We start from the raw sequence: 25,791 nt of genomic DNA, 5'->3' as shown, positions 1-25,791 counted from the left end.
TATTTTGTCAGAAATGTAACAACAGAAGCATAATTCAGATAGATCAAATATTTGTGGAACTGAAAATAACAGTGAAAACAGTCTTCATTAGGAGTCAGATTTTTAATTATTTTATTAATTATTTTATACTTTAACCATGTTAAAATAAGGCACCTGTAAACAAGTGTTTAATGACCAAAAATGTCAATTCTAGTTGTACACACTGGCAGGAATTTTATTTTGGTTCAGAGAAAGATTTCTGTTCAAAAAATTTTTTTGCAGCTAGTGAGTCTCTTATAAAGTTTGTATTTTCAGGGGGAACTAGAACAGGAGAGACAGCAGCATGAAGCAAAGATTTCTGCCATGAGGGAAGAGGAGAAGATGAAAGTTGACAGAATGGCTCGTGACCTAGAAATAAAATGGACAGAAAATCTTCGGCAAGTGTTTTTTCTTTGTTTTAAATAGGAAAGAAAAGCATGCATTAAATGCAACAAGTCATTATTAATGCATTGTACAGCAAAGATTTTTGTAATTATATAAGCGTTTCAAATTCACTTCTCAATAAATACTTAATTTTTATTTTTATGAAAGGCTAGATCATGTTTTAGTTATGTTACTTTTGCTTTCAGACAGGAATGTAGTAAACTTCGTGAAGAGTTGAGGCTTCAGCATGAAGAGGATAAAAAGGCAGCCATGACTCAGCTCTTGCAACTGAAAGAACGTGAAAAAAATGCTGCCAGGGATGGATGGCAAAAAAAAGTGGAAGATCTTTTAGACCAGGTAACTGGAATGGCTAGTTCAGTATCAGAGGAATGTTATAATTTGGATTTAGGCTGCTAATGGTTTATTACTGACTAATTGTATGAAAGCAGTATAAAACTTGTTTCTAGGCATAATTTGGATGATGGTAACTCATTACAGATTACTCAAAAATAACAATACTGATTAATGAGAAATTTTTTCTTAGTCATTAAAATGATGAGAAAGAGTATACTCTTTTTCCTTCTGTTACTGAACATGAAGAAACTGTTTTCATTTCTTTGGTATTCTTATCCACGCTTTGTGGATTTCTGGCGCTCTACCTATTAACGTTTCTTGTTGTAGGTATTTATGTATGTTATATTGCTTAGTTAGTTTTGTAATTATTTGGAGGTATCATACATGTTTACATTGATGGTACAGTAGAAACCGTTAAAAAAGTCAAAATTTGCCAATTACCAGTATCACCACACATTTACTACAGCTATCTCCTGCCCTAAATATAGGGGGGAAACTATAGTAATCTCAGATGCTACTGTGTGATAATCTTTGTAAATGCTGGCTTTTTAATTGCAGCTACTGTGTGTATTCATGCTAATATTTACTATAATACCGTGCTTTCCCCCTGTTAAATCATTCACACACATTCTTTCTTTTATACTTTCTTGCAATGACAGTATTGGATGAAAAATAAGGAAAAGAGAAGGACAAACTTAATTTTAATGACAGAAAGGAATAGCTGTTTGGAAATGATTTAGTAAACACATGTTATTTTTGTGCCTGTATTGTGACTGCTTCAGCCATGGCTTCAACTTTGAGAGCTCAAAAACTTAAGTGTGCAGCTTTGTGCTCACAATTAATTATGGGTGCGTATGTTAGTATTTCCCCATCTAATTACCTGATTTTATATACTGTAGGAAAGTTAAGTTTGTAAATGCTATCATTTCTGCCCATAAAGGTGGAGGCTTCTGAAAATCTTGATCTAAATTATTTTTTACAGCTTGGATGTAATCAAGGACTTTTGTTTCTCATTTTTGAGATTATTCTCATTATTTTCGAAGACTCATTCCCATTTTTTCAGCTTGTAATTGGCACATTCTTAGTTACATTCCCAAAAGGAGCTCAATTTAAAAAGTGGTACATCAGCCAAAACATGCTAAACTTTTGTGGTTTTTTTTATTTGTGTTAAAAATACTTTAATTATGTTTAAGATACTTAACAAGATGTGTTGTAATTAGGGCTGTCAATTAAATCACAGTTAACTCATGCAGTGAACTAAACAAAATTTATCGTAATTTAAAAAATTAATCATGATTAATCACAGTTTTAATCGGACTGTTAAACGATATAATACCAATTGAAATTTATTACATATTTTTGGATGTTTTTCTACATTTTCAAATATATTGATTTCAGTTACAACACAGAATACAAAGTGTGCAGTGCTCAATTTATATTACTTTTGATTACAAATATTTTCACTGTAAAAATGACAAACAAAAGAAATAGTATTTTTCAATTCCCCTAATACAAGTACTGTAGTGCAATCTCTTTATCGTGAAAGTGCAGCTTACAAACGTAGATTTTTTTTTGTTACATAACTGCAATCCATAACAAAGCAATGTAAAACTTTAGAGCTTACAAGTCCACTCAGTCCCACTTCTTTTTCAGCCAATCGCTAAAAGAAACAAAATTGTTTACATTTACAGGAGATGATGCTGCCCGCTGCTTATTTACAACGTCACCTGAAAGAACAAAGTTTCGCCTGGCACTTTTGTAACCGGCATTGCATGGTATTTACATGCCAGATATGCTAAACATTCATATGCCTCTTCATGCTTCAACCACCATTCCAGAGGACATGCTTCCATGCTGATAACACTTGTTTTTGTTTTTTTTTAAAGGTGTTAATTAGATTTGTGACTGAGCTCCTTGGAGGAGAATTGTATGTCTCCTGCTCCATGGTTTTACCTGCATTCTGCCTATATTTTGTGTTATGGTAGTCTCAGATGATGACCCAGAACATGTTGTCTGATTTATGAACACTTTCACTGCAGATTTGACAAAACAGAAAGAAGGTACCAATGTGAGATTTCTAAAGATAGCTACAGTATCCAACCCAAGGTTTAAGAATCTGAAGTGCCTTCCAAAATCTGAGAAGGACAAGATGTGGAACATGCTTTCAGAAGTCTTAAAAGAGCAACACTCTGATGCAAAAACTACAGAACCCGAACCACCAAAAAGAAAATCAACCTTCTGCTGGTGGCATCTTACTCAGATGATGAAAATGAACATGTGTTGGTCCACACTGCTTTGGATCGTTATCGAGCAGAACCCGTCATCAGCATGGCCGCATGTCCTTTGGAATGGTGGTTGAAGCATGAAGGGACATGAATCTTTAGCGCATTTGGCACATAAATATCTTGCGACGCTGGCTACAACAATGCCCTGCAAACCCCTGTTCTCACTTTTGGGCGACATTGTAAACAAGAAGCGAGCAGCATTATCTCCTGCAAATGTAAACAAACTTGTTTCTCTTAGTGATTGGCTGAACAAGAAGTAGGACTGAGTGGACTTGTAGGCTCTAAAGTTTTACATTGTTTTGTTTTTGAGTGCAGGTATTTTTGGTACATAATTCTACATTTGTAAGTTCAGTTTTCATGATAAAGAGATTACACTACAGTATTTTTATTAGGTGATTTGAAAAGTACTATTTCTTTTGTTTTTTACAGTGCAGATATTTGTAATAAAAAATAACATGAAATGAGATCTGTACACTTTGTATTGTGTTGTGTTGTAATTTAAATCAACATATTTGGAAATGTAGAAAACATCCACAAATATTTAAATAAATGATATTCTATTATTGTTTAACAGCACGATTAATCACGATTAATTTTTTTAATCACGTGATAAAGCTTGCCTGTTTTTCTGGAGTGTAAAAATACCAGTTCATGACTGTTGGAAATGAGCATGTACTTTTGGGATTTTTTTTCTTTTCCTGAATTAAGATTTTGGAACAGAGAAATCCAGAAAAATAATGATAAAAGGGAAGAGAGGTTATTCTCAGGGTTAAGAAGAGAATTGTGGGCGTAGGAGACAACTTGTGTATGTTAAAATGCTTATTCTCTCTCTCACGTTCATTCACCTGTGCCCAGCCACACAAAATAAGAGTTATGCCATACCATGACAGCGTGTGAAGACAGATGACTAATTAGAAACTAAAACAATGCAAAAGACATTTTCCATTTCTCTTCACTTGTTACTTTTTCATAAACAGATCCTCAGTTAGGATTCTTGTGTGCTATTGACTATATTCTAGTAAAGTCTGACCTTGCTGGTGGGGAATTTTATGGACTGTGATCTTGTCTGGTGGGTTTAGTTCTTCATATTGGTCATTCAGGTTTTTTTACTTCTGGCTCTGACAGCTTTGCTTTCGTTTTCTGCATCTCATACTCATACACCTTGAAATGGATTAAGTATTTTCATCTTGTTTCTCTGTGATTGGCAAAAGGATTTTGCTGTAGTTCTGTGTAGCTTTTTTCTGATTCTGAGAGTCTTCTTTCTGTAGTTCTAATAATCACCTACTTTTGGCAGTTTTAGGTGATTCCAGTATGTAAAGCTAACAATAAGAAGGAAGATCTCTTCATACAAGTGCTCTGTGTGTGGAGTGATCTTGTAGACCACTTTAACAAGTTGTTTGTATTTCTGGAATGAAGTTGGCCCTAACCTTATGTTAAATGAGGGATAGCTCAGTGGTTTGAGCATTGGCCTGCTAAACCCAGGGTTGTGAGTTCAATCCTTGAGGGGGCCATTTAGGGATCTGGGGCAAAAATCTGTCCAGGGATTGGTCCTGCTTTGAGCAGCGGGATGGACTAGATGACCTCCTGAGGTCCCTTCCAGTCCTGATATTCTATGATTCTATGACCTTAAGAGGTCAGTCCATGTCTAAAAAATGGGCAAATGTTGAGGTAACTACCGTATTGTCCCGAGTATAGGCCGCACTTTTTTCCCCTAATTTAAGTCTTTAAATTAGGGGTGCGGCCTATAATTGGGATCTTGAAAAAAAAAAACAATAAAAATACTTTAAATCCCAGCCGCGGCCGGGACTCAGAGGGCTCTGGGCTGCCCGCTGCGGCGGGGAGGCCAGAGCCCTTTAAATCCCAGCCGCGGCCGGGAATCAGAGGGCTCTGGGCTGCCCGCTGCGGCGGGGAGGCCAGAGCCCTTTAAATCCCAGCCGCGGCGGGGAATCAGAGGGCTCTGGGCTGCCCGCTGCGGTGGGGAGGCCAGAGCCCTTTAAATCCCAGCCGCGGCCGGGAATCAGAGCGCTCTGGGCTGCCCGCCGCGGCGGGGAGCCCAGAGCCTTTTAAATCCCAGCCGCGGCGGGGAATCAGAGGGCTCTGGGCTGCCGGCCGCGGCGGGGAGCCCAGAGCCTTTTAAATCCCAGCCGCGGCGGGGAATCAGAGGGCTCTGGGCTGCCGGCCGCGGCGGGGAGCCCAGAGCCCTTTAAATCCCAGCCGCGGCCGGGACTCAGAGGGCTCTGGGCTGCCCGCCACGGCGGGGAGCCCAGAGCCTTTTAAATCCCAGCCGCGGCGGGGAATCAGAGGGCTCTGGGCTGCCCGCTGCGGCGGGGAGGCCAGAGCCCTTTAAATCCCAGCCGCGGCCGGGAATCAGAGCGCTCTGGGCTGCCCGCCGCGGCGGGGAGGCCAGAGCCCTTTAAATCCCAGCCGCGGCCGGGACTCAGAGGGCTCTGGGCTGCCCCAGCCGTGTCTCCGCCACCCCCACCGCCGGCCCCGCGTACCCGCCTCCGCCGGCCCTGGCCTCGCGCCGCCCGGCTCCAGCCCCGGCCACGTCCCCGCCGCCCGGCTCCGGCCCCAGCCACGTCCCCACCCCGCCCCGGCCCCAGGCCCGCCTCCTCCGGCCACGTCCCCGCCTCCCCTGCCACCCGGCTCCAGCCCGGCCACGTCCCCGCCTCCCCCGCCGCCCGGCTCCAGCCCCGTGTACCCGCCGGCCCCGGCCTCAGGACCGCCCGGGGGGGGGAAAGGGGGCAATTTGCCCCCAGGCCCAGCAGGGGCCCCCACGAGAGTTTTTCAGGGTCCCCGGAGCGGTGTCCTTCACTCGCTCCGAGGGGCCCGGAAAACTCTTGCGGGGCCAGGCGCAGGAGCTTCTTCTGCTCCTGGTCTTCGCCTGCAGGGGGGGGGGCGTAACCTGGTGAGTTACCGCCCAAGCGGGACCCGCTGCCGAAGTGCAGCCCGGTCTTTGGCGGTAATTCGGCGGCGGGGGGCCCTTCCGTTCCAGGACCCGCCGCCGAAGTGCCCCAAAGACCCGCGGCGGGGCCTGCCGCCGCCGAATTACCGCCGAAGACCGGGCTGCACTTCAGCGGCGGGTCCCGCTTCGGCAGTAATTCGGCGGCGGGGGCGCCCCGCGGTGGGTCTTCGGGACACTTCGGTGGCAGGTCCCAGAATGGAAGGGGGCCCCCCCCCCACCGAAGACCCTGGGCCCCCGGAATTCTCTGGGCGGCCCTGCCCGGCCGCGCGTCCCCCGGCGCCGTCCCCGGCCGCGCATCCCCCGCCGCCCGGCGCCACATCGCCCGTCCCCGTCCCCGCGTGCCCTGCTGCCCGGCTCTGGCCCCGGCACCGCATCCCTTCCCGGCCGCCCTACTCTGGCCGGCCAGCTACCTGGCTCTGGCCGTCCGGCTCCCGCCACATCCTCCAGCTCCGGGCTCCAGACGCGTGGCTCCTGCCCCGGCCTAGCATCCCGGGGCTCCTAGCTCCAGCCGCGGCCGGACTGTAGTGCCGCCAGCCACATCCAGGCAGCGCAGTAAGGGGGCAGGGAGGGGGTGTTGGAGAGAGGGCAGGGGAGTTCGGGGTGGGGGGTGGATAGGGGTTGGGGGGGTCAGAGGGCAGGGAACAGGGGGATTGAATAGGGTTAAGGGTCCTGGTGGGGCAGTTAGAAAGGATCAGGGGATGGATGGGGCGGTGGGAGGCAGTCAGGGGCAAGGGTTCCAGGGGCTGTCAGGGGACAAAGAGAAGGGGTGGTTGGATGGGGCAGGGGTCCCTGGGGTGGGGGGAGGTGTCAAGGAACGCGGGGGGTTGGATGGGTCAGGAGTTCGGGGGGGGGCCATGATTCCTAACCCTAAGAACATTTGCTAATGTTGTTGATTGTTGTGGAGGGGAGAGGGTGAGAACTGTTCCCATCAGTCTCCTTGTTATCCATTCCTTTTCCCTTCTTTATTTACAGTATAACTACAAAATAGTTTTCAATATTTCTGAGTATATAACATATGCCGTCAAAAGCAGGACTACCAAAAGTGTTAAAAGTGTTAAAAATACTGGTACATGTCTTCCTATTCATTACATAAAATACTGTTTTACTGTTCTACTAATGTGTATATTTTCTTTAAGTTAAAAAAAGTTAAAAATTTAATTTTTTTAAAATAGCACCAAATTTTAAGGGTGCGGCTTATAATCAGGAGCGGCCTATACTCGGAACAATACGGTACATATTTCAGGCTTTTGGTAGCTAATTTTATTATAGTGTGGCTGGAGGTACCTGGTCATGTTGGATTGGTTTTATTTCTAAAATGGCCGTAATTTTTCTGAATCTGTTGTTTATAGTTGTTTTTTAATGAAAGGCGGGCTTTGGTTTCTGGCCTTCAAGAAAGAAAGTTGTTTGTTTGAGCAAAGATTTGGGTCACAGCCATTTTGCTTCCTCCTACCTCAATTGTGTACTGCAATTCCCTGCTTGGAAATGATAAGGTTGTTTTTATAGATGTTAAGGGACCTGACTGTCATTACCATTTACCACTCAGGAGTGTAAATGGGTTTTTAAGGAGGATGTAAAGTCCCTTCACACTGCTAGAATGGTGTGAAGGAGCCTTAGGCTTGGTCTACACTACAGGGTTAGGTCAAATTTAGCTGCGTTAGGTCGATTTTAAAATGAATGCGTCCACATAACCAACCCTGTTCCGTCAACCTAAAGGGCTCTTAAAATTGATTTCTGTACTCCTCCCCAACGAGCGCTAAAATTGACTTTGCTGGGTCGAATTTGGGGTAGTGCGGATGCAAATCGATGGTATTGACCTCCAGGAGCTATCCCAGAGTTATCCGTTGTGACCGCTCTGGACAGCACTTTCAACTCCAATGCACTAGCCAGGTACACAGGAAAAGCCCCAGGAACTTTTGAATTTCATTTCCTGTTTGCTCAGTGTGGCGAATTCAGCAGCACAGGTGACCATGCAGTCCCCCAGAATCATAGAGCGTAGAATGTTTCTATGCTCCCCATATCATCTCTGTTCCTGAGGTTATCGCAGATTAGAAGGTGAAAAAAATGTACTCCCGATGACATGTTTTCCGAGCTCATGCAGTCCTCCTGCACTGATAGGGCACAGCTTAATGCATGGAGGTATTCAGTGGCAGAGGCGAGGAAAGAATTACGTGAGTGCGAAGAGCGGAGGCAGGACACGATGCTGAGGCTAATGGGGGAGCAAACGGACACGATGAAGTGTCTGTTGAAGCTGCAGGAAAGCCAACAAGAGTTCAGACCCCTGCTGCATCTACTGTATAACTGCCTCCCCTCCTCCCCATGTTCCACAGCCACCTCACCCAGACGCCCAAGAACGTGGAGTGAGGAGGCTCTGGGCACCCAGACACTCCACTCCAGAGGATGGCCCAAGCCACAGAAGGCTGTCATTCAAACAGTTTGATTTTTAGTGTGGCTACAATAAGCAATGTGGTCTTGTCCTTCCCTCCTCCCACATCCCACCCAGTCTACCTTGTCTGTTATCTCTCTCTCTCTCTCTCTTTTTTTTTAATTAATAAAGAAAGAATGCATGGTTTCAAAACAATAGTTACTTTATTTCAAAAGGGGGATGGTGGTTGGCTTACAGGGAATTAAAATCAACAAAGGGGGCGGGTTTGCATCAAGGAGAAACACACAACTGTCACACCGAAGCCTGGCCAGTCATGAAACTGGTTTTCAAAGCCTCTCTGATGCGCAGCGCGCCTTGCTGTGCTCTTCTAATTGCCCTGGTATCTGGCTGCTCAAAATCAGGCACCAGGTGATTTTCCTCAACCTCCCACCCCGCCATAAACTTCTCCCCCTTACTCTCACAGATATTATGGAGCACACAGCAAGCAGCAATAACAATGGAAATGTTGGTTGCGCTGAGGTAACCCAGGAAAAAAGGCGCAAAACGATTGTCTGCCATTGCTTTCATGGAGGGAGGAGTGACTGACGACATGTACCCAAAACCACCCACAACAATGTTTTTGCCCCATCAGGCATTGGGATTCCAATGGGCGGCGGAGACTGCGGGAACTGTGGGATATCTACTCACAGTGCACCACTCCGTAAGTCGATGCTAGCCATGGTAGTGAGGACGTACTCCGCCGACTTAATGTGCGTCGTGGATATACTCAATTGACTGTATAAAATCGATTTCTAAAAATCGACTTCTATAAAATCGACCTAATTTCATAGTGTTAGACATACCCTTAATGTACATGAGAATTAGGCTCAGTGTTCTCCGTACTGAACTTTGATTTTTGGATGAACCTGTTGAGCTGTTTTCAATATCAAAGCCTGAAAATCAAAGCTCAGGATGTATACCTTAACTTCGGTAATAGCAATCCTATCCCTTTAGTATTTTCTGTCATCTGTAGACCTGAAGGAGATGTATTTCCACATCTGTGTCTGGATATCTGTACTTTGCAACTAGCTATACTTTCAATACCACAAGAGGTACTTCTAGTACAGGGCCCTTCCTTTTGATCTATTCACCTTGCTGAGGGTTATTACCATAGTTTTAGTGGTTTTGGTTGTGGCCTTTTGAGAACAGAGAATCTAAGTTTACCTGTTCCTGGACAACTCACTAATTAGGTCTCCCTCGGGGTAGTAAGCAATCCAGGGTACAGGCAAAGTGAATAGCTTTCCTACAGAAAAAAGGATTTGTGATAAACAAAGAAAAGAGTGTCCTGATCTCAGCTCAAAGGGTGTAACATCTGAGGGTCATACTCAACTCAACCAAAGACTGTATTTTAATCTCAGAAGAGAGCTAGAGGAAGATTGCAGGTATGATATATCTGCTAGCACCAACATGCTAAATCATGATCAGAAAACATACAGTGGGTCCACTTCGACACTTCAGCTATTATTGCAGTAATTAATAATAATAATTAAAATAATAGTAGTAATAAAGGCTCCAACCAATATCGGAGCACCATTGCGCTAGGCACTGTACAGACATGTAGTAAGAGACAGCCCTTGCTACAAAGATTTAAATATACCAGACAGACAAATCACAGAGAGGTAAAGTGATTTTCCTAAAGTCTTCTAGCAGGTTAGTGGTCGAGCAAGGAATGGAACCTATATTTCCTCAATTTCAGTATCTTATCTAATGGCCCACACAGCCTTTCAAACCTGCAGACATTAGAGAGATTTCACATCCTCTTGCAGCCATCAATCTCTGCCAAATTAAGCATCAGAGGGTACGTCTACACTACGGGATTATTCCGAATTTACATAAACCGGTTTAACAAAACAGATTGTATAAAATCGAGTGTGCGCGGCCACACTAAACACATTAAATCGGTGGTGTGCGTCCACGGTCCGAGGCTAGCGTCGATTTCTGGAGCATTGCACTGTGGGTAGCTATTCCGTAGCTATCCCATAGTTCCCGCAGCCTCCCCCACCCCTTTGAATTTCCGGGTTGAGATCCCAGTGCCTGATGCGGCAAAAATCATTGTCGCGGGTGGTTCTGGGTAAATGTCGTCAGTCACTCCTTCCGCTGGGAAAGCAACGGCAGACAAGCATTTCATGCCTTTTTTCCCTGGCAGATGCCATAGCATGGCAATCATGGAGCCTGTTTAGCCTTTTGTGACTGTCACCGTATGTGTACTAGATGCCACTCACAGAGGCGATTCAGCAGCGCTACACAGCAGCATGCTTTTGCTTTTGCATGATAGCAGAGATGGTTACCAGCCATATTGTACCATCTACCATGCCATAAATTGGTAATAAGATGATCGTGGCTACCAGTCCTTTTGCACTGCACCATCTGTTGCTGTCATAAGTGCCCCTGGTTGCTCTTAGCCAGGGGCACAAAAACCAAAATTGGGAATGACTCCCTGAGTCAATCCCTCCTTTTTGGTATCTAAAAATAGAATCAGTCCTGCCTAGAATATGGGCAAGTGTACTAGAGAACCACTGTATCAGAGAACCAGAGAGCACAGCTGCTCTGTGTCAGATCCTGCAGAAATTATGAGCTGTATGCTATTCACAGGGGGTGCTCCTGCAACAACCCCACCTGTTGATTCCGTTCTTCCCCCAGCCTTCCTGGGCTACCGTAGCATTGTCCCCCCACTTGTGTGATGAAGTAATAAAGAATGCAGGAATAAGACACAGTGACTTGTTAGTGAGATATGCGTGGAAGGCAGCCTCCAGCTGCTATGATAGTCCAGACAGGACAGTAAGGAGTGTGTAGGAGAGGAGCCCAGCATCCCTCTGCTAGTCCAGGGGCAATTGAATCTTTTCTTTACACATGAAGGGTGGGGGCTGATGGAGCTCAGCCCCCTGTTGCTATGATGACGATGGTTATCAGCCATACTGTACCATCTACCACGAAAAATTAGGACCAGGCGCCCTTGATTGACCTTACTGATGCTAGTCAGCATGGTTACCAGTCCTTTTGCACTGCCCCATGTGCCAATAGGCTGATGATGAGGACGGATACCAGTCGTATTGTACCATCAGCCATCCATAGTGTGGGGGGAGCAAGGATGTTGGTGTTGAGTGCTGCACCATCGCGTCTATCTGCAGCATTCAGTAAAGATAGGGTGACATGTAAAAGAGTCAAGAGAGGATTGTTTTCCCTTTCACTTCTGGGGGTGTGGGGGGGGGTGCGTAAATTGCCTAGCTATGCCCTGGCCCACCGCGGACACTGTTTTTGACCCTAGAAGCATTTGGAGCTTAGCCAAGAATGCAAATGCTTTTCAGAGACTGCAGGAACTGTGGGATAGCTTGAGTCCTCCAGTCCATGAGCATCCATTTGATTCTTTGGCTTTCCGTTACGCTTGTCACGCAGCAGTGCGCTGAGTCCCTGCTATGGCATCTGTCTGGAGATTTTTTAAAAATGATTTTGAATTTCGTCTTCTGTAACGGAGCACTGATAGAACAGATTTGCCTGCCCTTACAGCGATCACGTCCGCATCATCCATGCGGGAGCTCTTTCTTTATTTTGATTTTTAACTGCATCACCACACATGCTGATCGGAGCTCCACGCTGGGCAAACAGGAAATATTCAAAAGTTCGCGGGGCTTTTCCTGTCTACCTGGCCACTGCATCCGAGTTCAGATTGCTGTCCAGAGCGGTCAGTGGTGCACTGTGGGATACCGCCCGGAGGCCAATACCGTCGATCTGTGGCCACACTAACCCCAATCCGATATGGTAATACCGATATTAGCGCTACTCCTCTCGTTAGGGAGGAGTACAGAAACCGGTTTAAAGAGCCCTTTATACCGATATAAAGGGCCTCTTAGTGTGGACGGGTGTGGCGTTAAATCGGTTTTACGCTCCTAAAACCGGTTTAAACGCCTAGTGTAGACCAGGCCAGAGTGTTCCAGACTCTGTAATTTGATCCCTACAGACTCAAATGGACTATCCTATGTCAGAACCAGAAAGGATCCTTGTAATACCAATCTGCATGGATGGGGAGCACATTTGAAATTCCAAATGCCACAGTATGTTTGGTTCCAGGCAGGAATAAAGAAGCAGCGATCCAGCTCACCTCATTGCATTTCTAAATGACAATACACTACAAGCATTGTTCAAATCTTTACCATCAACAATACACAATGATGTACCTGAATTAAAAGGTGGGAACAAGTACCACTGCTCATCACAGGAAGACACACACATCTCTTATCTGCCAGAAAATCATGTCTGGTGTGTTCATGCTTTTCACATCAAAGAAAAGACAAACATTGCATACTGATTCAATAGGGAAGATACATACCGTAGGAAATGGAGCCTGCATGCACAGGCATACAAGATGATAACTCAAAGATTCAAAATTGTTTCAGTTAATTATTTTGCCTTAAGAGCCAAGAGAAAAAAAAATGAGAATTTAGTTTTCGTAAGACCAAAAGTATACAGAAGTAGGGGCAATATATGCTCTAACTGGCCCCAGGTATTTTGTACACCTATATGCTCATTCCACTCCTGAAAAAAAGAAAATAGCACCAGAGGAATACTATTGGCTCCCATCTGCCTATGGAAGCTATGGTTTTCAGACCTCACTTAGATGTGGATTTTGGTTCTACTGTTACTTCCACAAATTCTCAACCTTCTAAATCAGGAACCAGTTGCCCATCTGATTCCTCATTTCTTATGTTTAACACTCTGAAAACATAACTAAGCTTTTTGACATCTTTAGTGATAGTTAAAGACATCCTGCTTTTTTCTCATAAAAAATCTATTAATGCAGCAATTCGGACAAGACTTACATTTTGACTTTATGAATGATGCATCAGATTCTCCTCTGCCAATATAAAACCTCTTCTTGAGTTTCTTCAGGATGGGCTATAAATACAGCTCTTGGCCAGCCCTCAGTTAACATGCTGAGGCATATGAGAGGTAGTCTATGGTAACCAGGGGTTAGCCAATTTAGGGCTTTATAGGTGGTAACCAGAGCCTTTAATTTAATCTAGAAGTGAGTTGATAGCCTTTTCAGGAGTATATAATACTGCAAGAAATTACAGAAGGATCTAATAAATGTGATTGTTCAATGTGATAACGTAGGAAAGTCATTGTAGAAAAAGATAAGGTAGAACACATTGAAAAGTTTAAATTAAACTACTTCTACTTACTGATGGGTTCTGAATTATCTGTAACCTTGGGAGAAAGATTTAAGCATTGTTTTAGACAGCTATGTGAAGCTTTTTGACAACAGTCAAAGTGAATAAAAAGTTTGGCTCTGTTAAAAGTGGATAGAGGATAATATGTATTTACACTAGCAATGTTAAAGAATTATATGGTATTATCAATTGTAATCCTTCACAACATAAAGTTATTGCCATCAGAGTCTTTTATTTAATATTATTATGTATGCAATAGATCTCAAACGAGACTAAAATATTTTCCTCGTGAGAATGTGCTGTACAACTGACCAAGCCCTTTAAAAGTTTGACAATTCCTAAAGCATCAAATATAGGTTACTATCAGATACAGGGTTTTGGACTAGATGGATGAGTGGTCTATTCCTTGATGAGGAGTCTCTTCTTCTTATCTCTGCTGTCTGTAATGGTATATGGTGAATGTAGCAGAATGAAGACGTCTTTCCTGTTAGTTCTGCAATGTACACCTATACCAATCCAGGTGAGTTTTCCCCATAAAAATAGTGAGAGAGAATTCAGAAGCCATAAGTTTCTTTGGTTTTTAAAACTAGTTCTCACTTTTTTTCTTTCTTATTTTACTACTGGAAAGGTTTGTTCAACTGAGGAAACAGGAAAATGCTCTCTACTTTCTGTTTTTGTATTGCACAAACCTATAGTTTGGGGAGAACTTAAATTTATGGGTAAGATACTCCTTTAATTTCTCGCATTTTGTTGTGATGGGTATTTATGCTTTTCATATACACCATTCAGCTCATACTGACTCGTCTGCCTTCGCTATTTATCAAACAGATGTGCCAATTAAATGATAGAAATGCTTGTGCCAGCTTGTTTTCATTCTCTCTTGAAATCCCATACTGTCCTGCTGCCAAACATTACAGTTGTGACATTCACCTTTTGTAATTTAGATTTTTAGCCTCACCATAACATAAAAGGTACAAGAAATATTAAAAGAAATATAGTAGGAATGGATAAAATACACCACATATGATACAGTTTGGTAGGCTCACAGACTTCAAGGTCAGAAGGGATCATTGTGATCATCTGGTCTGACCTCCTTCACATTGCAGGCCACAGAACCTCACCCACCCACCCCTGAAATAGACCCCTATCCTCTGGCTGAAATACTGAAGTCTTCAAATCATGGTTTAAAGACTTCAAGTTACAGAGAATTCACCATTTACACTAGTTCAAACTGCAAGTGACCTGTGCCCCATGCTGCAGAGGAAGGTGAAAAATCCCCAGGGTCTCTGCCAATCTGACCCAGGGAAAAATTTCTTTCCTACCCCAAATATGGTGATCAGTTAGACTCTGAGCATGTGGGCAAGACCTACCAGGCAGATACCTAGGAAAGAATTCTCTGTAGTAACTCAGAGCCTTCCCCATTTAGTGTCCCATTTCCAGCTGTTGGGGATTTTTGCTACTGGCATTTGCCGATGGGCTACATGCCATTGTAGACAGTCCCATCATACCATCCCCTCCATCTTGAAGCCAGTTAGATTTTTTTCCTCCACTGCTCCCCCTTTTTTGCCCTCACTGCTCCCCTTAGAAGGCTGTTCCAGAACTTCACTCCTCTGATGGTTAGAAACCTTTGCCTAATTTCAAGCCTAACTTGTTGATGGTCAATTTATATCCATTTGTTCTTGTGTCCACATTGGCACTTAACTTAAATAACTCCTCTCCCTCCCTGGTATTTATCCCTCTGATGTATTTATAGAGAACAATCATATCTCCCCTCTGCCATCTTTTAGTTAAGCTAAACAAGCCAAGCTCTTTGACTCTTCTCTCGTAAGTTGGTTTTCTATTCCTTGGATCATTCTTGTAGCCTTTCTCTGCACCTGTTCCAGTTTGAATTCATCTTTCTTAAACATGGGAGACCACAACTGCACACGGTATTCCAGATGAGGTCTCACCATTGCCTTGTATAACAGTACTAACACTTCCCTGTCTCTACTGGAAATAATTCTGATGATGTATCCTAGGACTGCATTAACCTTTTTCACGGCCGCATCATATTGATGGCTCATAGTCATCTTGTGATCAGCCAATATGCCCAGGTCTTTCTCCTTCTATATTGCTTCCAACTGATACATCCTCATCTTATAGCAAAAATTCTTGTTATTAATCCCTAAATACATGACCTTTCACTTTGCACTTTTAAACTTCATCCAATTTCTATTACTCCAGTTTACTAGGAATTATCTTGTATGATATTCCGGTCCTCCTCCATATTGGCTATACCTCCCAACTTTGTGTCATCTGCAAAGTTTATTAGCACACTCCCACTTTTTGTGCCAATATCAATAATAAAAATGTTAAATAAGATTGTTCCCAAGACAGATCCCTGAGGAACTCCATCAGTAACCTCCCTCCAGCCTGATAGTTCACCATTCAGTATGCCCCATTGTAGTCTCCCCTGTAACCAGTTCCTTATCCACCTTTCAATTCTCATATTAATCCCCATCTTCTCCAATTTAATAATTTCCCATGTGAAACTGTATCAAATGCATTATTGAAATCCAGATAGATTAGATCGTCTGCATTTCCTTTATCTAAATAATCAGTTATCTTCTCAAAGAAGGAGAGCAGGTTGGTCTTAGCGTGATCTACCTTTTGTCAAACTATGTTGTATTTTATCCCAGTTACTGTTTACCTCTATGTCCTTTACTTCCTCTTTCAAAATTTGTTCCAAGACCTTGCATACAACTGAAGTCAAACTAATAGACCTGTAGTTTCCTGGATCACTTTTTCCCCCTTTCTTAAAAATAGGTACTATATTAGCAATTCTCCAGTCATAGGGTATGACACCCCACCCCCCTCCCGAGTCTACAAATTCATTAAAAATCCTTGCTAGTCGGCTTGCAATTTCATGTGCCAGTTCTTTTGATATTCTTGAATGGGGATTATCCAGGCTCCCCAATTTAGTCCCCTTAAACTCATGGAGCTTGACTTCCACCTCAGATGTGGTAATTTCTACCTCCATATCCTCATTGTCATTAGCCACCCTGCCACTACCCCATAGCACTTCATTAGTCTAATTAAAAACTGAAGCAAAGTATTTATTTAGGTGTTGAGCCATGCCTAGATTATCCTTAACCTCCACTCCATCCTCAGTGTTTAGCGGTCCCACTTCTTCTTTCTTTGTTTTCTTATTTATATGGCTATAGAACCTTTTACTATTGGTTTTAATTCCCTTTACAAGGTCCAACTCTACATGGCTTTTGGCCTTTCTCACTTTATCCCTACATGTTCTGACCTCAATAAGGTAGCTTTCCTTGCTAATCCCTCCCATCTTCCACTTCTTATAGGCTTTCTGCTTTTTCTTAATCATCTCTCTGAGATGCTTGCTCATCCAGCTTGGTCTACAACTCCTGCCTATGATTTTTTCCCCTTTCTTGGGATGCAGGCTTCTGATAGTTTCTGCAACTTTGACTTGAAGTAATTTCAGGCCTCCTCCGCCTTTATATCCACAAGTTCTTCAGTCCAATCCACTTCCCTAACTAATTTCCTTAATTTTTTAAAGTTATCCCTTTTGAAATCAAAAACCCTAGTCCCAGATCTATTTTTGTTTATCCTTCCATCTACTTTGAACTGAATTAGCTCATGATCACTCAAACCAAGGTTGTCCCCTACAACCATTTCTTCTATGAGGTCCTCACTACTCTCCAAAACCAAACCTAAAATGGCATCCCCCTTTGTTGGTTCTTCAACTATTTGGTGAAGGAATCCATGTGGTTGGTTCTTGTTATCCCTTTTCCTGGTAGGTTAAAAAGCCCTTTAAGTAAATGTTCCTTTCTCCCAATGTAGGTACTTATATGCCATAATCCAGTCATTTATTCTTCTTCTTTTTGATAAACTAAACAGATTGAGTTCCTCCAGTCTCTCACTGTAAGGCATTTTTTCCAGCCCTCAAGTCTTTTTATGGCTTTTCTCTTCACTGTCTCCAATTTTTCCACATCCTTTTTAAAATGTGCACGACAAAACTGAATGCAGTGTTTCAGTATTGATCTTGTCAAAGCTGTATACAGGCGGTAAAATCACCTCCATACTCCTACTCATTACTCCCCTGTTTATACATCCAAGGATTGCATTAGCCTTTTTTACTACAGTCTCTCGCTGGGAGCTCATTGTCAATTGATTGTTCACTATGACCCCTAAATCCTTTTCAGAGTCACTACTTTCCAGGATAGCTCCTCATTCTGTAGGTACGACCCACATTCCTTGTTCCAGTACGTATGACCTACATTCCTTGTGTCACGGATATGGTCGAGCTCCCCTCTCTTGGACACTCACTAGACTGTTGTGAGGGGATCCAAACCCTGAATCTCCATGTGCCTTATGCCTACAGAGTCCAGACACTCCCCATGGCTTGAGGTCTCTAGACCTCACTCTAACTCCTCCTTCTGAGATCTGAGACCTCATGGTCCAACTGCCTCCCCTCTCAGATTCCCCCATAACTTATGCACACCCTTCCCAGAACTCCACCTTGTGAGCTCTCAAGGTTCACAAGTTAACTCTTCAGTTGCACACAATAGTGAAAGCAAATAGGCCCGCAGACATCCTTTGCACAGGAGTCTAAAACACAGTTACTCTTTACTTGAGAGAAAGCACAAGAGAGTATAGATCAGAGGTGGGCAAACTACGGCCCACGGGACCCTCCTGCCCGGCCCTGAGCTCCTGGCTCGGGAGGCTAGCTCCCCCACACCCCCGCTTTTCCTCCTCCCCCGCAGCCTCAGCTCACTGTGCCACCGGTGCAATGCTCTGGGCAGCAGCGCAGCTGCAGAGCCGTGGCCTGACCCGGTGTTCTGTGCTGCACAGTGGCGTGGCTGGCTCCAGCTGGGCAGCATGGCTGCCTGTCCTTGTGCTCTGAGTGGTGCAGCTGTAGCACCGCCAGCCACCGGTGATCCAGGCAGCACGGTCAGGGGGCAAGGAGCAGGGGAGTTCGGGGTGATAGTCAGGGGGCGAGGGTGTGGATAGGGGTTGGGGCAGTCAGAGGGTGGGGAACAGGGGGGTTGAATGTGGGCAGGTGTCCCGGGGGGCAGTCAGGAAGGAGCGGGGGTTGGATGGGGCAGCAGGGGGCAGTCAGGGGCAGGGGTTCTGGGGGCGGTCAGGGAGAAGGAGTGGTTGGATGGGGCAGGGGCCCCGGGGGGGGCGCAATCAGGAATGAGAGGATGGGTTGGCTAGAGTGGCAGGGGACAGTCAGGGGTGGGGGATCCAGGAGCGGTCAGGGGGCAGGGAGGGGTGGATGGGGCAGGGGTCCTGGGGCAGGCCATCAGGGAACAGCGGGCGGGTTGGATGGGGCAGAAGTCCCAGGAGCAAGAAGCAGTGGGGCCTAGGATACAGGGTGGGGGCTGGGCCACGCCTGGCTGTTTTGGGAGGCACAGCCTCCCCTAACCAGTAGGCAGGGTTCCCCCATGCTTCATCCAGCTCCTGCAGAAGACAGGTTGAGCTGGTGAAAATGGTTGAAGACCCCTAAGTAGAGCAGCTCATGCTGTCTTATAATGATCCAGTCCCCCTGTCAGGTGACTTTGTTGCCAGACCATCTTCCCCTAACACACCAGTTCTCCTGAGTGGGAGCCAGCCTATGTTCTAAGATGTTTGTATATGATTAGAGGACCATCCCTGAGTTAATAACCCTCTTTTGTCAGCCCTGTATCACTACTCCTTGGAATTTCAGTACAACATGGAGGTAAAAGGACAGCAGAGAAGGCACAGGACTGCTCATTCTAAATGGAGTTTGCAGCTTGTTAAAGTACATATAGGGAGTTCATAATCTCATGCAGAATTCATAATTTGTGCAGACAGTTCCCCCAAATCGTCACAGTAGGACCTTGCATTTGGCTGTTTTAAAATGCACTTTGTTTGTATGGGCCCAGCTTACCAAGCAATGCAGATCGCTCTGTATGACTGCTCTGTTGTCATTGTTCACCAGTCTGCCAATATTTGTGTCACCCTCTAATTTTCTCAGCAGGGAGTTTATATTTACTTATGGATCATTGCTAAAAATGTTGAATAATGATGGGCCAAGAACCAATCCCTGCAGAATCCCACATGAACCCCCCAGTTAATGATGATTTTCCCCATTAACTAATATTTAGATCTGTCACCTACCCTATCTGTAATCCATTTAAGAGTGCTTTATTGATACTGCATAGTACCATATGACATTCTAATTAAAAGATTACCACTAAGTCAGATGCCTTATAAAAGTCTTTTACATCTATGCAGTTATATTTATCAACCAAGCTTGTAATCTCCTCAAAGAATGAAATCAGGTTTGTTTGCCGAGACCTATTTTCTATAAAACCATATTGACAGGCATTAATAATATTCCCATCCTTTAATTCTTTATTGACATGGGCTTCGGTTATTTTACTAATAAAATAAAATATCAGGCTACCTGCTTTTGAATACTGGCCTTAAATTAGCACTCTTCCAGTCTTTTGGGGTTTCCCCAGTATTTCAAGATTTATTAAAAATCAGTGGCCCAGCGATCTCCCACATCATGTCGATTAGGACTAATAGGGCTTTTCTTTTCACCTCCGGGGTAAGTTGACCTAAGTTACGCTACTCCAGCAATGTAGCTGGAGTCAACGTAGCTTAGGTCGACTTACCACAGTGTCTTCACTGGTACTTGCATGCCGCCCGTTAAGCTTTTAGTCATGGGACAGAACCCAGCATGATTGTAGGCCAAATAAGAAATTTTACCTGGAATTTCTTTCCCATTTCTTAGGACATTGGTAGTTTATTACTTCTGGCTAAGTATCAGAAATATATTGTTAATTATTCATATTACAGTAATGCTTAGAGGCCTCAATCAAAATTAGGGCCTGTCTGTACTAGGGACTGTACAGACACATTATAAGAAACAGTCCTTGCCCCTAGGAGTTTACAGTCTTAAACAGACGAGACAGATAAAGGATAGGGGAGGAGGCCCAGAAAGCTGAAGTGATTTGCCCACAATTGTACAGCAGAGCTAAGGATAGAACCTAGATTGCCTAAGCCCTAGTCTGGGTGCCCTATTCACTGAACCATGCTGCCTCTCACTGTTGCTAGAAATAGTAGTTTGCTGTTCAGAAATTTGTTTCCTGCAATTTTAATAAAACAACAGGGGGCTTTCTCTTTTTCCTTTTTGTAGATTTAGGCTGTGGAAAGATATTTTTCCTCTTTTTTTATGTTCGGTCAAATTATTGTCCAAGATTTCTGTAATGAAGACATCAAGGCAGTCAAGGTGGTCCAAAAAATCTGTTGTCATTGAGAAATCCATCCATTTGAATGACATAAGTGACAAAGGGGGGATAATCTATTACTTTGGATTGGAGTCTGAATCAGACACTAGTTCCAGTTATGAAGATTCATTTTGAGTACCTATATTACCTGATGTATATGATCAAGTAATATTGATACAATGCATCTACACACCAGTATATGTGTATGTATATCTGCAGTTTTTCATTAGTAATTGATGTAAGGTGGTGGTACAGTAATTTTGCCCTGGACTATTACATGAAAACCAGTCTCTTTTGTAAGGATTCTTAATCCTTAAATTTCAGAAAACAAAAAATTCCACTGTGCTTTAATAGAAGTATGACTTTATTAAAGACTAAATGTGTTCTCAGTATTAAAACAGATAAGACCGTGAAATTTCCTCTTGCTATTATAAGGCTACTAACTAAAAAAATGCCTACAGTTGAACACTGACTGCAATGTTCAAAGTGTAATTCTGACTGATAAATGCAAAAAGTCAGTATGTACTTGATAGCCTTTTCTAAAGTACATTAACTAAAGCTGAGAGCAGATAAATGCATCAACTTGATAAATGCAAAAATTGTTCAGTTACATAAGAGAGGAACATTATATTACACTGAAAGGGATACTGATATCCTGGATATTTGAAATATGAGATAGGAAATGAAACAGTTTTTCACCTCATGAGTATGCTACCTTGTGTTCTGTGTTCAGTGATTTTGCAGTAAGTCATTGCAAAATTTTTTGTCTGTCTAATTTTTTTTCCAAACAGTTTTCAACTTATTTTTCCCTGGTCAAATTATAATTAATGTTCTGTGTTTTACTCTCCCTTCTTTATCCCTTTTTCTTTTACTTAGTTGATTTCTGAATGTTTCCCTTTATTCCTGTGATCTTTTCTTCATAGCGGCACTGTCTCGGTGAAGCTTTGCATAAATCTATCAGCAATGTAAGTGAGCTACACTTACAACTTGTACACAAGGGCATGCTTGCACTTCTAAACTTGCATACTTTACAATGTTGCTTTAAAGCTTTAAACTCTGAAGTAAAATACATGATGATATTAGAGGCAAGGCTATGTATGCATCTGGTTAATAAAAGCTTCTGTGCTGCATCCATTCATCTGTATAAGTGCACATATCATCTGACATCAAACGCTACATAATATCTGCAGCATTTTTTATTATGTTAAAGCAATCTTGCAGGCAATATATTTGCACATTGTGAAGCTTTTTACAAAGCATGAAATTAATGATGCTATATTATAGTTTGCTGTTTGTAATACAAATCTTAATTGCAGTTTGATTACTAAATTTTCTTCTACTATTTATATCTGTCAACTTTTTAATCTCTTGAAAGGCCTAGTTGACAAGATTGTAAGTTCAAAGTACTGTGTATATCTTTGTGTTCAAGGAGTTATCTGTGTCTTGTCTTGCATCCTCCGTATAGGGAGAAAGCAAACTGGAAGCTAGAAGATTCTGTTACTGTAAAAATATGCAAAGAGAGAGACTCTTACTTTCATAAATGTGCTTTTAGCATATATAAATACATGGTGAATCATTGAAAATATGTATAAAATGTATGTATGTATGCTTAAAACCCCTTTATTGAAATATGCTATTGTTTCTTTTGATATTTGAGGCAATTTAAACAAAATAAGAAAACTTCACATATATTGTATAGAAAACCTATATTTTTATTAGTTTCCCATATGTGAATTGTTTGTTGTTATGTAGAAAGAAGAAAAGAATGGATATTTCAGAATTATCAGACTAATTCACAGCAGTGGAACAATTGCTGTCACCAGAGGGTGGTATTGTAAATTACGATAATTTACATCTATAATGTCGATACGTATATGAACAGGTTTTGATAGTGACTGATTGAGCAGTCCTTTAATAATAACACCTATAGTTAAATCCATATGTTTTGCAAAAATGTGGTGTTTTGTATAATAGATAATACTATTATATTTCACCAGAGGTAAATACGTTTCAAAGCTTTACAGAATCATGTATTTTGTAGAAAGTGTACACTTAACTGAACTCCATAGGTTGGCATCACAGTATATAACATCACCAATGTACTACAAGATAGGAAGTTACTCAGGGAAGGAGTTTGCAGACTTCAGCAGTGCATGGACATCCTAGAACCTGAAAATAAGTAGAGTATTATAGGCAGAGCTGGTAGCTAAGCCTATAATTAAGGTTGCCTAATACTTTCCATAATATAAAATCCTGTTTTCAGCTGTTTATCATTTTGCCAAACTTTAACTGATTAGGCTGAAATTTTTGATACCAGATGTCTGCCTCAGGTTAAATTTTTTTATTTTTAAGTTTCAGCTAAAATGAGTCAGCCATTTCCAAGAATGAGATTAGGGGAACATGTATTGTTTTGTCCATGGTTAAAAAAAAAATGCTGCGCCCTATTCATTGGGAAGCTCTAGTGCTTCCATGCTTTGGAGTAGGGACTTGAAATTTAGCAGGGGGGCCCATCCATATGGAGGCAACAGTGCAGGGATGTTGTAAATATATGAGGAGGACAGAATGGGAGGGAGGGGTAGGGTGGTTAGAAACAATGCGGAGGAGTGACAGGTGCCAGGGTGGTGGATAAAAGCAGAAAGAGGAGCAATAGCCAGTGTTGGAAAAGACAGGAGCAGAGGGGGAGGCGACAGGAGCCAAGGTGGGGTGGATAGGATCAGAGTGGGAAGGGAATGAGACAATAGCTGGGGTTGGGGTGGATAGCAACAAGGGAAAGGGAACGAGAGAGGTGTCAGAGGGGGGTTAGGAGCCGAGTGGGGATGAGGCAGAAAGGTTTATAACCACTGAAGCACACTATCCTCTAGAACCTCAAATTTAACCCAGAATTCCCAAGTTTCGGCATTCCTCTAACGTCAGCAAATATCTGTGAAACCAACGGGCAAAATCTGTGTCTGATCACCCCCTTGTGCTTTGTCAAAATAAAGGATAACAGCTTACTACTGCTACCAGTTATTCTGTAGCGGAAGTGATAGACATCTGTGCTGTGGATCTAAAGATTTCAATCCTACTGATGACCTGTGTACGGGTCAGTTTGGTTCCACATGATGGAATTTGTTTTTTCCAGTTTGCTTTTCCTCCCCCTCAAAATCTAGCGAATTGCATCTAAAAACCTATATTAGAAGAGTTAGTAGTCAAGCATTCAAAAGTTAGGAAATGCCTATTAAGGCTGCCTGTGCAACCTTTATTTGGCCATCTTGTATGCATACATTATGATATAGTCTTTAATTACATGATCACATTCTACTTCCACAGAACCCCTGCCTGCCTCATTCCACGCACGGGATGAACCATGCTCTGAAGATGAGTTAGGGTTGCGTAGTGAATGAGGCTGTTGTCAGTAGGATCCCTGCCTCAGTTGTTGCATAAGTTGAGTAGTGAATGAGGGGTAGAATTGCAGGAAGAGAGAGAATGGTCTCATGGTTAAGGCTGCTGAATGCTGCTTTGAAGAATTGTTTCTTCACCTACATCTGCCACTGAATTCCTATGTGATGCTTGAAATGTCACTTAAACCAAACTTCCTCTCTGAGTAGTATCCCTAGAGGTGCTCCACTGTAGGTGTGCTAGCACCCCCTGTGCCCTTGATCAGAGATTTCTCATAGCAGTTTCCATTCAGCCATCACATGCGTGTTAGTCAGTCTTGTGCCCCATGCCATTGCACAGCACTGCGTGGGCAAACCACGCTCAGTTCCTTCTTAACTGCCTCAGCCTGGGGTGGAGCTCTGGCAGTTATCCCATTCAGATTTCTTCAACTGTATTCTCTCTTTTTATTAACACTTAGTCCTAGTGTTAGTTTTAGCCCCATAGTTAGTAAATAGTACTAAAATAGCTTCTTTTCTTTACAAGAGAGAATAATTTTAATTGTATTTGGATAGGTACTGGTTAGTTATTAGTTCTTACTGGAAGGTTATGTCTGGTTCTCCTGGCTTCAAACATCTATCATGTTGGGAGGTGATCCTGGTCAGCGATGGGCATTCCCATTGCTCCATTGCCTCAGAAAATCACAGAAGTGCAACTTTTGTCTGGCACTGAAATCAAGAGCCAGCAAAAACACAAATAAAGTTTTGTCTCCTCATGATGGAGAGCTCTCTACACCCAGCTTGTAATCCAGGCCAAGGGACCTCCCCGTATGTCGGTCTCCAAGCAGGTCGGCTGCCTCTACAACAGTGGAGCCCCACATCTCCAGGGCCTCCAAGAGAAAGATGCAGGAGTCCTCTCTTAAGCCCTCAAAGGAATATTACCCTGGCTCACCAGGTAGAGAATGTACTTCTAAAAAGCTGAAGTCATCGGTATCTTCAGCCACCCTGGCACTACCAGCTCTTCAGACAGGTGCCCTTCAGGCTGCTGATTCCTGGGCTACCCAAGGCATGGCTAGGCTGCAAGATGGCCACAGGCCCAGAGAGACCATTGGTACAGTTATTGGACCAAAGTGGCAAGAAGAGCTGTTCTTCTTCCTCTGTACCACAAAAGCCCACTCAGGTTCCAACCACGCTTCCCTCAGAGCTCATCAGACCTTATGTACCATCAACGACTGTGCTTCCCTCGGAGCACCTGTAACCTATGGTACCGTCAGCATCCTCGACCACAATCACCTCAGCACAGACTACAGGCTTGGTACCAATAATACTTGCAGTACTGCAGGTTCTGACTTCCCCAGGACCTGGTTGTATCTGGGACTCCTAATTCTCCACTTCTTGGCTCTTATGTACTGTCAGTACCGAGAATGCCTGAACTTTGCTCAGTACAGAAGGTTTCACTTCAAATCTCTCCAGGCGCTCCACCATTCCTTAGTGAGCTTCAGGAAGAGGATTCTGATGAAGACCTTGCCTTGGTGTCTGAAGTGTCAGTTCAGGGTTTTCCCCCTCACTCCTACAGAGGG

At 43.4% G+C, this 25,791-nt stretch overlaps 1 protein-coding gene across 4 annotated transcripts in view; it reads left to right on the top strand.

Moving 5' to 3' along the window:
* FAM184A (family with sequence similarity 184 member A) overlaps positions 1-25,791 on the top strand; it is a 165,649-nt gene that overhangs the window by 94,453 nt on the left and 45,405 nt on the right. For all 4 annotated transcript variants that reach the window (XM_045010480.1, XM_045010478.1, XR_006578178.1 and 1 more), the window contains exons 8-9: positions 295-416; positions 609-759. In XM_045010480.1, the coding sequence (XP_044866415.1) occupies positions 295-416; positions 609-759 (273 nt within the window). The remainder of the gene's footprint in view (positions 1-294; positions 417-608; positions 760-25,791) is intronic.

Source organism: Mauremys mutica, chromosome 3 (assembly GCF_020497125.1).
Source record: "Mauremys mutica isolate MM-2020 ecotype Southern chromosome 3, ASM2049712v1, whole genome shotgun sequence".
In the NCBI taxonomy this organism is placed as follows: Eukaryota; Metazoa; Chordata; order Testudines; family Geoemydidae; genus Mauremys; species Mauremys mutica.
The sequence above is the reverse complement of the archived record's forward strand: the minus strand, read 5'-3'. Positions and strand labels throughout refer to the sequence as shown.